The sequence below is a fragment of the Metarhizium brunneum genome, chromosome 1 (genome assembly GCF_013426205.1).
Source record: "Metarhizium brunneum chromosome 1, complete sequence".
NCBI lineage: Eukaryota > Fungi > Ascomycota > Sordariomycetes > Hypocreales > Clavicipitaceae > Metarhizium > Metarhizium brunneum.
Genome location: NC_089422.1, coordinates 8,047,828 through 8,060,675, shown reverse-complemented (window position 1 = coordinate 8,060,675; position 12,848 = coordinate 8,047,828). Strand labels below are relative to the sequence as shown.

Genomic DNA, 12,848 nt, shown 5'->3' with positions numbered 1-12,848 from the left:
GCCTCGTCCACTGGTCGCTGCAAGATCCGACCGCCTGGTCAGTCAACCCAGTGCCAGTGCCAGCACTGGGTGAACCACTAAGCGCTGCAACGCTGGAACGCTCAGCTCGAGACTCTGGACCCCTCCCATCTCCCATCCATCCACGTCGTCCATCTCCCTGGCCTCACTTCACCTCAACGTCGCAGTGTGCACCTCGTTTATTCTTTCAACCTCGCCGCACTATCACCGCCCATTCGTACCTTCGATCCAGCTCGCAGACTCAAAACCCGGAGCCCGAACCCGAACTTTAACCACCGCCATGAAGCTGTCCTACATCGGCGTAAGGCTATTTACACCCATCGCCCAACCTTCCACCGGCGCAAATACTCACGCTTAGTCTACAGATCATCAGCTACGACACCAGGGAAGGCATAGATCCCAAGAACAGGGAGCCCTCACAGGAACTTGCGGTGGTCAAGGACGTCAGCTCGTATGGTTTGCTGACCAGAAACAAGTTCGTCCCGCCCGCTTTGCCTTGATGCCCCATTGACCGTCAACGAAACCGAAGTTTTCTAACAGGCCCTGCTCAGTTATGCCCAATTCATGACCTTCTTCGCGAAGCAATTGGCAGAAAAGGCAAAGCCTAACCAGCGGCAATCCGTCGCGCAGGATGCTCAAGGTATGGGCCAACACGCGCCGCCACCGCAGTAATTTCCAAGACGCAAGACCTTTCCGCTCACTCGAAACCAGATTTCGTGTTCCACGTCTACTCCCACAAATTGGGTGTGTGCGGTGTCGCCATCTCCGACGCCCAATACCCTTCCCTCGCAGCCCACAAACTTCTCGGCAACGTCGTCAACGAGTTTCTCGCCAAGTTCCCCGCCAGCTCATGGAAGGACCTCACTGCGTCGAGCCCTCGGGCAAATATCAAGGATCAGCTCGCTGAGTACCAGAAAGAGCTCCAGCAACAGCTCGCCCAGTACCAGGACCCTGCTCAAATAGATACAATCGGACAGATTCAAAGGGAACTGGACGACACCAAACAGGTACTGCACCAAACCATCGAGAGTGTGTTGGGGAGACAAGAAAAGCTCGATGAATTGGTCCACAAGAGCAATGACTTGTCTGATATGAGCAAGGGCTTTTACAGTACGTCTCACCCTTTGGCTGTATAAATGAATTCAGGAGTGCTAATTTGGCGGGCGTAGAGCAAGCCAGAAACCAAAACAGATGCTGCGTGTTGATGTAACCGGGAAAGAGGGAGATGAAGCGGCCAGTTGGCTTGGAGTTTCCTTTCCGTATCCAACTGGCGGGCTTGTTGGTTCAAGATTGGTTATCGGCTATTGGTTGGCGCACCCAGACTCGCATTTACATACACTGGAATTATGATCCGCTCGTTCGACAGCTCAGCACTACTTTGCCAAGAAAAGGGTCCATCGGCGTTTCTCGTGGCTTGGCCATGGTCAGGATTAGAAGTCATGCAGGAACGCTTTCAAGTGGCCAGCACATATACGGCTGTTCCAAATATTAATACGGGACAAGACAAATTAATAAAGCCTCCCATTTGGAGTTGAAACATCTCCTTCTTTTTTATACTTCTGGAGCTCATAATGTCTGAGAAAGGTATTGGTAGCAGAGACTAGTCCCGAATGGCCTGTTCGGCCACCTTGTAGCGTCCAGCCTACAGAATAATTTCCAACTACATCATATGCCAGACGCAGTATCCTAAAATCCTCAAACAAAGAAAGAAAAAAAAAGTGCCCAGATGGAACCTAAATGCTGGAAATGTGGACTTTAGAGCGAATGTAGCGTGGACCAGCCCCAAATCAAGATATATCCTGATCATATCAACCGCCATCATTGGCTCCTTGCAGAGCCTCCTTTGCTATATCCTTAACTGGCTCTCCGGCGCCAGCTGTCTGATCTCCCCCAGGGATAACACGACGATTACTTTGGGGCTAAAGGCCAGCCCTCCCTCCAGTAAAACCGTTCATATCAGCTTTTGAAACAGTAGGTCATACCAGTCATACCCTCTCCAGCACCACCCGCTCACTATTCCTGTGACCTGCAGAGGGTGATGACGGATCCAACTTTGGGTCAACCAATCGCGGCGTGGAACTCTTCGTCTCAGCTATCCGCCTCCCTTCTATGGGGTGCATTTGCAGTGGGCCTAGCATTCGGCGCTGTTCGCGGGATACACTGATTTGACGAGCAATCGATATTTCTACGGCGTCCTGCACCGCTCTATCTTCATCTTCGTCTGGCTCTTCTCCTGAGAGGCTGCTTAAGCTTAGGCTGCCCTGGACGCCAGTTGTGGAAGTAGTATATACTGTTGAGCGGGTGGCTTTTTGTAGTGTCAGAGGGCTTGGGTCTGACTGCGACGGGTTGCCCTTTTTATACGAATGGCTCCTGGCAGGCGGAGGGGATAGTCCGCCTTCTTCCATGTCGTTCTCTGAAAGATCAACGCTGCTGGCGATTGTTGATTTGGATCCTGAATGTTGGTGCGTTGGTGATTGGATGTGAAACTTGGATCGGAGCTGTGGTCTGTCGCCTTGGGTGGAAATCCCGCTGCCAACAGTAGGTTTACTTCCCTTAACGGATGCGAGTCTCACTATATGTGGTGATTTTCCCTTTTCTCCATCACGGAGATGTGAATCCGTGAATGTCTCTTTTGACGGCGTGCCCATGATTGCAGGCGATGTGTTGGACCTACTGCGGGAACTTTGATGATATTTCCGAGTTGTTTGTAGAGGCTCGAGTCGTAATGAAGGAATTGGTGGCAAGTCTCGATCCATGCTTTGTTTACGTCCTGAACGCAAAATTTCGGTTTGAGAACCAGGGCTAGAAACTTCTTCGCGAAGTGCGCGTATCTTATCCTGGGTGACCTGTCGACGGGCGAGAAGAGATGTCGCGCTGCGACGTTCAAGAAGATTCGCGAACATCACACTATATCTGTCCAGGGTGATGTTTGGTATTTCAACATCAAGAATTGGCTCCTGCTTGATAGGATTCGAACCCTCTGACACAGGTTCTCGATTTGGGGTTCGTGTGCTATCCGGAGTGGTCTGTGTTTTGGCTTGAGGTGAACCAACTTGGGGGGACCATTTTGATTCTGACCCTGTAGGTTCCGTCAACGATCTTCCAAGTGCCTTTGCCCTTGGTGATACATTAGTATCCCGCAGGTCAGTATATCGCGGCCCACGAGAAGCGGCCGAAGTTGGCGTTCCGCGGGTTGGTGTGTCGCTCGGGGAGGTAAGCTGATCCGGAGAATCCATAGCTCTATCATTGTTCTTGACTCTTTTCGACTTGGACCTGCCAAATATCCCCCATTTGCGCGACTTGGATCTAGAAAGCCCATCTTTTGTTTGTTGTTCGTCCTGGCTGTCCTCCCTGGCCGCTATGACAGTGGTTTCAACTCGAGGTTGCCAAACATTCCCACGGGAGCCACGTTCTTCAGTAGGGCTGCCAAGTGCCATTCCTATAGGTATAATGCCTGTTCCATCTGCTTCGTTTACGTGAGGCCCCCGAAGGCCTGTTGCTGATGGATATTGATTGTCTGGAGGCGATCTTGACAGAACCGTTCCTCTGCGCATTGGCCGGTGGTAGGACTGAAAGCCACTGGGCGTAGTAAATCTCTCCATGTCTGCCAGCCCAGTTGGTGTTGGTATTTCAGACATTGTTATGTTGTCAATGCCCTGGTGCCGTGCTCGATAATTCAGTGACGACGACCGAGACATCGACGTGGCTCGTTGAAGACGATCCATTTATGCATACAGCTGGCAATGTACGTAAAGCCGGGTGTGTTTGATATGACGGGAATGGATCTGCCTTGACTGAGCGCCGAAAAAGTAGCGTCGAGCAGGGTCTTTCCTTCGGGAGAATATTCCATTCCACATCGAAGGGTACAACCCAATCCGAGGGCCACAAAGCACCGGAGGTAGATCAGAGCCGTCTTCCTGCAGCTCAGTCCTGTCTTTCCAAGAGTCCTGGTTGGGTGGTGCAGCAGGCACACTCAAGGACCAGGTAAGATGGGCCAGTTGGCCTCTCCTTATGAATGCCGTGTACTTTTGGCCAGCATAAAACACTGCCTAAACGGGGCTTATATGGAATTGCTACGTGAGCGAGGCCGGGCCGTTTGGCGGTGTGTAGCACCGCAAAAGTTCGATTACGTTTTCCGTTTCGAAAGATTATGACGAGGATGAGGCCGTGGAGGGCCAGAGAAACAAACGGCAGGCGAGTAGGGAACCGTGAGGTGTTAAGAACACGGACAGGCGGCGAGATGAAATTAGAGAGGACTTTGGGGCCAAGATATCCAGGCCAGTCGCAGACACGGCATCAAACAAGCCCGGTCCCAGTCGATAGCCTTTCCCCAGCTTGCGGCTCGAGGGGGGCCGGCGCAAGCTGGGCAAAGTGAGCCATGCCTACGCCATGCGCAAGTCAGTACGAATCTCAAGTTTGCTTTCCCGTCATGCGATGAGCAGCTTAAGCCGCCCGCTGGCGGGAGCGGATGGCTGCACCAGCAACGCCATGCCAACATGAACAGCCGCGTGTTTGAGATGGATGGGACGACTATCCTGGCAGCTCAATCCACACGGGGAGCATCTGGCCAAAGAGGCGGCGTTGAGCACGAGACTGACTAAGTTTGCCTGCGCACATGCAAGGTTTGCAAACACCCTGCAACCCATGGTCAAGGGGAAACCAACGAGGGTAGGTGTGGGTACACGTATCTGCAGGGCTAAAATTACTCGGGAGCAACAAAACCAAGTTTAAAGGACAGGTCGAGGTGCGCGTCTTCAAACGCTCTGGAAAGACTGTCGAACAGAAGTTGTGCAGAGTTCCATGTCGTAAATGAAGGGTAACTTGGGGGTCTGTCACACGTGGACCCGCCCTTCAAAGGTGCGCGGGCGCTTGGCCAGTCTGTGTGCTGCCAGTATGTACATATCGATGCATCCAGAACACGTGAATTGCTCGGCGGGCTCACTCTCTTTAGCATGCTAGATGCGCTTACCCCCTTGGTATTTACTGTATTCAAACTCTCCCTAAATATTTACTCATTATAAAGTATATACATATGGATAAATTTATAATATACAGCCTAATATAATAGCCAGGTACCTGGCGAGGCGAGAGCAAGCCAGCCGGGCAATTCGCGAGATAACGTACCTACCAGGTACCGAGGTGTCTAACAGCATAGCATGTACTTGAACTTGGGTGCATGCAAGTCCGCATGAGTGGTCGCCGAGATGCAAATGGCTTGCGGATGCATTGTGTGGCTTGGTGCCAAAGATGAAGCCACCCATGAAAAGCATTTTGACGAGTCCGGGATTTTGATGTCATGTCGACGGTCCAGTGGCAAGTCTCAGTCCTTTGCCTGGAGGTTTGTCAGGACTCAGGAGCGTGGCTTTGCATTAAAAGATGCCTGATTCGGAAGGCGTGGTCATCTGCTTGTCTGACAGGATATAGGTCGTCGTACTTGCCTTGACACCTGGCAAAACCCCCCGCCCATGTTTGAGCACGTTAATCTTGTTGGCATCACATGGATTGTGATGTTTTTTGAGAAGCGGATTGGATTAATCTTCATGTTTCGTCCGTCCCGCTTATCCGCACTTCTGTGCGATGACACAGCTCCTCGATCATTGGCCTGGGTCGCACTGTCAAGCCCGAAATGCCAGATTGCGGAGACTAAATCGACAGAGTGCAGGACGGACTCTGCAGAACTCTGCAGCGCACACACTCGGCATCTGATACAGGAACCACATGTCGACTGCAGAACGTTTACGCTAAATAGCTACACTGCGTCAACAAACAGGCCTTGTGCCTGGGGCGTTTGACGAATCCCTGTCGGCGATTGACCCCTTGGGATGCCACCAACATCGCAGAGCTTTCTTTCCCCTGACCGTCCAAGGGTAGCTCCGACCATCACCGACATGGTGACTTGTTTCCCCTGTGGGCGATGCGTGGCAACAAGTGTCTCATCTTTGCGCAGATCGCCCTCTGTTCAGACGTCGATTGCCTGGGAGTCCCAGACAACCAGGCGCCAGCCCGCGCCAGCGAACCTTCATTCGAAAGTTCTCTGCAATTCCCACTCCGTAGGTGTGTGTGTGTGTACATTCAAGAAAGCTTTCATTGTCGCAGATTATCGCCCAATGTGAGAAATATCCGCATTCAGCCTTGCAGAAGACTAATTCTCGATACATCACCAGGGGCACTATTATTTAACTCACCATCTCACACTAACGAATACCCTTCTCCAAATGTCTTTTGGCAGGAAGGACTAACCAAGCTCGAATAATCTCAGGTTAATAACACACCGCCCCGCCGAGATCTCGGGAAGGTGGGTGTGGTTGATGGGATCCTAACTCGTGCCAGAACGGTACGCAGTCAAAGGCAAGTCCAAGGAGGGTAGGTACGTTACCTCAATAATGCCGAGTCGTCAAAGCGACAACCAGTGATATCCTTGATAAGATGTGCTTCAAAGTCGGGGATACCGTATTTCAACGCGGTTGCGCTACTGACTGCTTTTGAGCCAAAGCCTAGTCGGGCTAACTCTCGACAACAATATTTATGACTCTCTTCGGACTCGGGTTCAAGGTGTACATACAAAGACACTGGTGACATGCACCAGGCTCGGAGAGAATTTGTTCTGGGCTAACGGCTCTGAAACACAGTCGGAGAATTGGGGTCAGAGCGCACTCCGTGTCCGTACACATACAGGAGCTGAAATGCATTGACGTAGGAGTCAAAGGAGACTTCGGGGCTCAATTGCTGGCACCGAGCCTGTCACTGGAGCTCCCTACGGAAGTAGGCGGATGTGGAATTTCCAAATACATTTCCGCGACCCCATTTTTTTATTATCGTGGGCAACTTGCCAAGTATTGCCACTCTACATGGCAATAACATGCGGGAGATTGCCACCTCCTTGGTGTTTAATGCGGCTAATTGTGCATGGTCAGCTTCTCATAACCAGCGTTTGTCGGGAGCCTCGTCCTCCACGATGCGGCCATAGGATCGGCAGATGAACCTCTTTCCCTTCTCTTTTTACCATGCTGACAGAAATTGCCTAGTCTGGCGCCCATTCCGAATAAGATGCGTACATGTTAAAAGCCGCCCAACAATTGCTGGGGTCTTTGAAGTTGGGCCTGTTCATTGACGACAGTTGGAATATAAGTAAGGAGAATTCTCTCGGTGGCATGCGAATAGACTCGAAATTGAGCAAGGGATATAAATAAATAGAGGAAGAATGAAAAGACGTGTGAAATAAAGACAAAGAAACTCTAGTGCATAATTAAATGGTCTCAGACGAGGAAAGACACCTAGGTGCTTGCATTGGAGCTGTAGCGATATGAATCGAATGCATTGAGCCTTTAGCAAACGAGAGTGGCAAAGAAGTTGTGCGCCCAACTTGCCAACCCCCAAGTACAGACATCTGGGTGCATTAAGTACCATGCTTAAGTACTTTAGGTTACCACGCCACGACCATGGAGTTGAGACGTCATCGTCTGTTAGCACCAGGAGAGGGGGAGCAACAGCGTGGCTATCCCAAAGGGGAACGACTGATTGCGGGCGATAACATCAGACATTATTCTCCTGTAGTACACATGGGGATGGCTAGATGTTCTTAGGCACATTGCCGGGACTGTACCGTACATACTTATGTTGCGTTGGTGCGGTCGGCTTTTGTCACCATGCCAGCTTCGCATGCCCGAATTGGCCATGCATTCGGGTCTGCAGACGGGGATGAAGGCCGCTTCGAAAGGGGACGACAATGACTTGCATGTGCAGTGCCTACAGCTGAAGGGCTGGCGGCAGAAACATGAAAGACGTCGCTTGACACTGCGTGACATCAAAAGGTGAGCACTTGCATCATCACATCATGGTGGGGGTTCCAGATGTCAGCTCAAGTCAACAAAGTACCCCTCGTTGGAAAAATCACAGCGGGGAACGGCCACAGACATTGGCTGGTGTTTAATCTCGGATGAGCAAGACGGACAAAAGACACGCGCCGGGACAGGAGGGGCACAAGCAACGGGCTCGACCGACTCCATCACACAAACAAACTTGGACCTTTGACCTTCATACCCGTTCTTGCATTGCTGCCGGCGCAACCTACTGCTCAGCTGCGGCACCTAATACTTTTGTTTAATCTCCGCATTCGCTTTGTTCGTTTCTGCATCTCCAGCTCCCAGAAGCCCTCACCATGTCGTGGCAAGGTACCGACCATCCCACCGCTCCCAGTCAACAACCCCCTCCTATCACCGCAACTGCATCATCGTTGACTAACCCTCGGCCGTGCAGCTTATGTCGACACCAGGTAGACCTGCGCCCTCCATCTCCGGCCCCTCGTCCTCGCTCCCGATGATATAGTAGAAAAAAGCTGACTCTTGGCCTTGCCCAGCCTTGTGGCTACCGGTCACATTGACAAGGGCGCCATTGTCAGCGCAGCCGGCGACAGCGCCTGGGCGGCTTCGACCGACTTCCAGGTAAATTTTTTAATTTTTTAATTTTTTTTTTCAAAATCAAATACCGCCTCTCCCCTCTTAGACGATGCCCCACAAACAGCAGCGGGTGTCGCTCATGGATGTCCAAACAGACTGCTGACTGATACTCTCTGGGCTCTCAACGGTAATAGCTTAAGCCCGAAGAGATGAAGGCCATTTCTGCTATTGTCAGCGGCGACGCCGCCGCCAAGGACAAAGCCTTCGCGGAAGGTCTCTACATTGCCGGCAGCCGATACGTCATGGCCCGAGCCGATGGTCGGAGTATCTACGCCAGACAGGTACGGGAAGCTTCTTGACATTTTCCCCCATGTCCTGAAAGCTAACATAGTTTGGGTTTTGCTTCTGCGGACAGGGTCGATTGGGTGTTGCCATCGCCAAGACCAAGCAGGCTATTGTTGTTGGCCACCACGGCGAGACTGGAGTCGCCGGCAATGCTAGCTCGACTGTCGAAGGACTGGCTGACTACCTTATTGGTCAGGGATACTAGAGGTGGGAAGGAGATGTATGACGAGATGAAGCTACACAAAACAAGTCGACATGGCAAGATGTTACGAACATATGAAGATTAGGAGTCTATTAAACTCAACCGGCCGTCTGTTACTACAAGTTGTTACTTTTCGTCAACATGACCTGTGACGAAGTATATTTGGCAGGTATTGAAACCAGGAAACTAGACAGCATATCTCGCATCAACGCGGAAACCCCTACTCGCCATTGCCGGGATGCTAGAGCCAACCCAGATCACATTTGCAAGAAACCAACATAACAATGTTCAAATCTGCCAATAGTAGCTTTTGCGCCGTTGACCATAGACCGGCTACCGACGTTGGTTGGTACATTCCCTCATCCACCCTCTGCTATGCAATATGATACAGAATTTCCTTTGACTTTTCCACACCTCTACGCCCGGAATTCGAATACGCCGGATCCGTCCCTGCGTTTGTCCCTCCCACCTTGGGAGATGAATCTATGCCCAGTCAAAAAGCACGGAGTCTTGAAAAAAAATCCCTTACTCCCGCAACACATACACGTACTCCATTATAGATCCTTCATTTCTCACCAAATTCCACTAGCATGTTGACAATGTTCAAAAACGCATTCGTATCGGGTCGCAGAACCAGACTTTTAATTCCGTTGCGGTCCTTTTTCAAACCGGCAACTCTGCATTTCGGCGTCCCAGTCCTATCCTATCGACAACCATGCCAATATACGGCCCAACAACGGGTATTCCCCTCGCAAAGCCGGCAATCGTGCCCAAGAAATCTCCAAACAGGATAACTATTCCGTACGCCTCGACTAAAAAGCCGATAAAAGTCCAGCGCATCAAGATCATCGTCAGACCTGCAAAGAAGGCTGCTGTGCCTTTGGCCTTTTGTTTGCGCGCGAAGAAGAGGAGCGTCTTCTGGGGGCCGATGATGATTGTCAGGCCGATGAGGAAAAGGATCTACACATTGTATCAGCTTTTGCTCGACTTTTTCCCCTTATTCGAAAAAGAGAGCAAGTCGCCTGCGTCTTTCGGGGGGGCGAGAGGGGTGTCGTACATTTCCCATGGCAAGCCTGCTTGCCGATTAGATACCATCGTGAGGGTTGGACAAGGGAGATACGTACATGGCGCGATCAAAGAAGAGCATTACTCCTCCGATGAGGAACAGGCCTCCTGTGGAACAGGTTAGCTGTCGAATGCTCGGCATTTGCGCACGAGAGTGGACGCCGCACACGTACCGCCGGAGCAGAAGACCACCCCTATTTCTGTAGACATTGTCAGCGCCCATCTTCCATGTTCAGCTCTGGCTAGTCCATCGCCGAGTTGTGCACTTTGCGACGCCAGCTTGCTGTGTCGCGTGTGCCAGGGGGTTCCATGGTCGTGTACATACTTTGGGAGTCGGACATCCACATCGACATGGTCGGCGGTTTATTTTCCCAGTTCGTTTTTAGGGACTTTAGATTTTGGTGGATATTTCGGATGGAGAATGTGGTCTCGAGGCAAGCGCTTTAATGAGGATTCGTGTGAAAAGGGGAATCTTTTTTTTTTTCTTCCTTTCCCTTCTAAGATTGCATGTGGTTCTTCTTGATGGGTACGAATGGACAGCATGGCGTTCGGGGTCTCCAGCTATTGGGGTCAGGCACGGGCTTTCCTGAGGTGTAGGGAGAGGGTGCGACAAACATGGTTTAGCGCGATTGGGGGAATGAGAGCGACCCACTGTCCATTTTTTGCTGGCGAGATAAATTTCGAGGCTGGAAGGACCTAGGACTGATTCCTTCAACCTTCGTTGTCTGATACCTTGATTTCCAACAGTTGAAGCCCTTGTTTCCTGGGACTTGTGCACCTTTTTCTGTCGTGACTGGGCTAATTATGGATACATGTTCGCACGGAAAGCTAAGTGACTTTCCAAGCATGACCACCTGTGGCTTGCCAGCCGGTGTTCATAATGATACATGTTCTTTTTCCGACCCTGTGTGCGAAGTTCGGTATTGTATCAGTGGATTCAGATCACGCACTGCAGAATCGACACAGGACTTTGAAAACATTGGCAGTCTTGGACAAATATTTTCTACAAAACTGGCTTCACTACTAGTACACATTGCCCCGACAGCCAAGCTCTTTAGCTTTGGCAACTGAGATTGCTCGCCTCCATGCATTCTCGGTACTTTGTCGGCTTTCATAGCTCGGGCAGAGAGCAAAACTCGATCACGATTAAGCCGGAGCGTCATTTGCCATCCCCGGCTGAAAGGCCGGGGATGCATAGTTGAAGCTTGACTTTGTTGGTCGGACATTGTCCTATCGAGATGTCCTGTTGTAGTTTATGATCTGGCCATGGTTTGGCCTAGCCTGTCTCCAATGCAACTTATGAACTCCCCTGACAACCCCCAACTTAAACTAGCCCAGTCGCCATAGTGTGTGTATCGGTCCGTACTAGTTAGTATATTGCTCACTTCAGAACGGTATGTGCACCACGAGCCTCAAGAAACTGTTCAGCAGAAGTCTGTGGCAGGGACCGAATCAAAGCAAAGATCTCTTTGTTATGATATCTCATTCGGGTCTTGGGGTCGATATACGGTGCAGGCAAGCCCGTGACATCGCAATAGTGCTTGGAATGAGCCAATGACGGTGCTGATTCAATATTGGTATATGTCGCCGTCGGCGCAGAAGCAATCGCACCCGGTGGCTTCAAACTCTTTTCAAGTACCAGCTTTGAAAGGCTCCGTGATGCTTGAGCAAGATTAGGAGCCTGGTCTCGGCCGTTGGTGGTCGCAGGTGTAGAGGTTCCGCTTGTGGACAAGCCATCGTCTCTTGCGGGCGTGGCATTCCCGCTTCCCTCCTGAGGGGTCGCCAGAGCGGACGCTTCTCTTCTAGAGGCATCGCCTACAATGGCCTTGAGGTTCTTGTTTCGGCGTTGGTTGGGCTTCCAGTGCTGGTTTCGGAAGGTCTTGTGGATGGAATGGATGTCGAGCTGCTCGATAAGCTGCTGGTGCTGGATTTGGGCTTCAGTGGGAGTGGCGGTAGCCATGTTGAGGAGCGTTGAGAAATGTGATGAGGTGGGCAGGCTTGTCTGGGGGTGAAGCGTGTGTGACCCCTACATTTGAGACGATTGCAAATGCTTGATCACAGTTGTGGTCTGGATGGGCTAAGAAGTGATGAGGCCAAGTTCGAGTTGCATGCTGTCGCAGTTCTGCCGCGTCTCACCGCATCTTAATGTGGTCACTGTCCACCTCCACCATGCTAACATCTATTGTTGGAAACAGTGTGCATGCAAAGTCCATAACATTGCTGAGAGGAATTACAAAGATGGTAAGATTTTCTTCTCTGATACTCATCTATTCCTGTCCATGGTCTTACTCATCTTGAATACAGGAAAGCCCGCATGAGCACCAACAGAACTTGCTGCTGTCCCGCATCGTGACCAACGTGGTACGCTACAGCTCGTCGTTCATACGCGACATGCGCTACCTAGGCTAATTATCGACTAGGAAAAATTAAATGAAGCAGTCATCGTCATGAATAAGAGCCTTCAGGTAAATACAACGTCCCCAAACAACCATGAGGAATAGAGAGCGTGTGAATTCACACGGTAGCCAGGAAATCAATATTCAAAACATGAACGTCGAGTTGGTGGCGCAAATGTTTAAAAATTATCAATCAAATGTTCTTTTCCATCTGGAAGGTGAGTATCCGTGCCGCACGTTTTGAAAACACGTGTTAACTCGTACATCAGCTACGGACAACCTCAAACCGCCGTCATAGCAATAGTATGGGCAAATGCATGAAGGACCAAAGCTTGGAAAGCGCCAGGCAGAATCATAGGCTAGATGATGTGATGACAGCGAACGCAATATATATCTATACAATTCTGATTTCACCCCAAATTTCCA

At 50.8% G+C, this 12,848-nt stretch overlaps 6 protein-coding genes across 6 annotated transcripts; 3 read left to right on the top strand and 3 right to left on the bottom strand.

The window, feature by feature from the left end:
• Positions 1 to 298: 298 nt before the first annotated feature.
• Positions 299 to 1,228, top strand: YKT6 (Synaptobrevin YKT6; the record flags this gene model as incomplete). Its single annotated transcript, XM_014692643.2, has 5 exons — positions 299 to 319; positions 384 to 493; positions 570 to 658; positions 730 to 1,128; positions 1,188 to 1,228. The coding sequence occupies 5 exons, from the start codon at positions 299 to 301 to the stop codon at positions 1,226 to 1,228; spliced, it is 660 nt and encodes a 219-aa protein (XP_014548129.2).
• A 775-nt stretch (positions 1,229 to 2,003) lies between these two features.
• Positions 2,004 to 3,656, bottom strand: G6M90_00g024520 (uncharacterized protein; the record flags this gene model as incomplete). Its single annotated transcript, XM_014692644.1, has 1 exon — positions 2,004 to 3,656. The coding sequence occupies one exon, from the start codon at positions 3,654 to 3,656 to the stop codon at positions 2,004 to 2,006; it is 1,653 nt and encodes a 550-aa protein (XP_014548130.1).
• Positions 3,657 to 8,176: 4,520 nt separating this feature from the next.
• On the top strand, positions 8,177 to 8,964 carry cdc3 (Profilin; the record flags this gene model as incomplete). The annotated part of the gene is made up of 5 exons (XM_066129941.1): positions 8,177 to 8,189; positions 8,275 to 8,290; positions 8,375 to 8,459; positions 8,609 to 8,755; positions 8,806 to 8,964. 5 exons carry the CDS (start codon positions 8,177 to 8,179, stop codon positions 8,962 to 8,964), a joined length of 420 nt encoding a protein of 139 aa, XP_065985589.1.
• Positions 8,965 to 9,624: 660 nt separating this feature from the next.
• On the bottom strand, positions 9,625 to 10,236 carry GOT1 (Protein transport protein GOT1; the record flags this gene model as incomplete). Its single annotated transcript, XM_014692646.1, has 4 exons — positions 9,625 to 9,921; positions 10,019 to 10,034; positions 10,086 to 10,134; positions 10,200 to 10,236. 4 exons carry the CDS (start codon positions 10,234 to 10,236, stop codon positions 9,625 to 9,627), a joined length of 399 nt encoding a protein of 132 aa, XP_014548132.1.
• A 1,171-nt stretch (positions 10,237 to 11,407) lies between these two features.
• Positions 11,408 to 11,986, bottom strand: ies6 (Chromatin-remodeling complex subunit ies6; the record flags this gene model as incomplete). Its single annotated transcript, XM_014692647.1, has 1 exon — positions 11,408 to 11,986. The coding sequence occupies one exon, from the start codon at positions 11,984 to 11,986 to the stop codon at positions 11,408 to 11,410; it is 579 nt and encodes a 192-aa protein (XP_014548133.1).
• Positions 11,987 to 12,195: 209 nt separating this feature from the next.
• Positions 12,196 to 12,527, top strand: G6M90_00g024480 (uncharacterized protein; the record flags this gene model as incomplete). The annotated part of the gene is made up of 3 exons (XM_066129940.1): positions 12,196 to 12,267; positions 12,331 to 12,387; positions 12,447 to 12,527. 3 exons carry the CDS (start codon positions 12,196 to 12,198, stop codon positions 12,525 to 12,527), a joined length of 210 nt encoding a protein of 69 aa, XP_065985838.1.
• Positions 12,528 to 12,848: the final 321 nt, after the last annotated feature.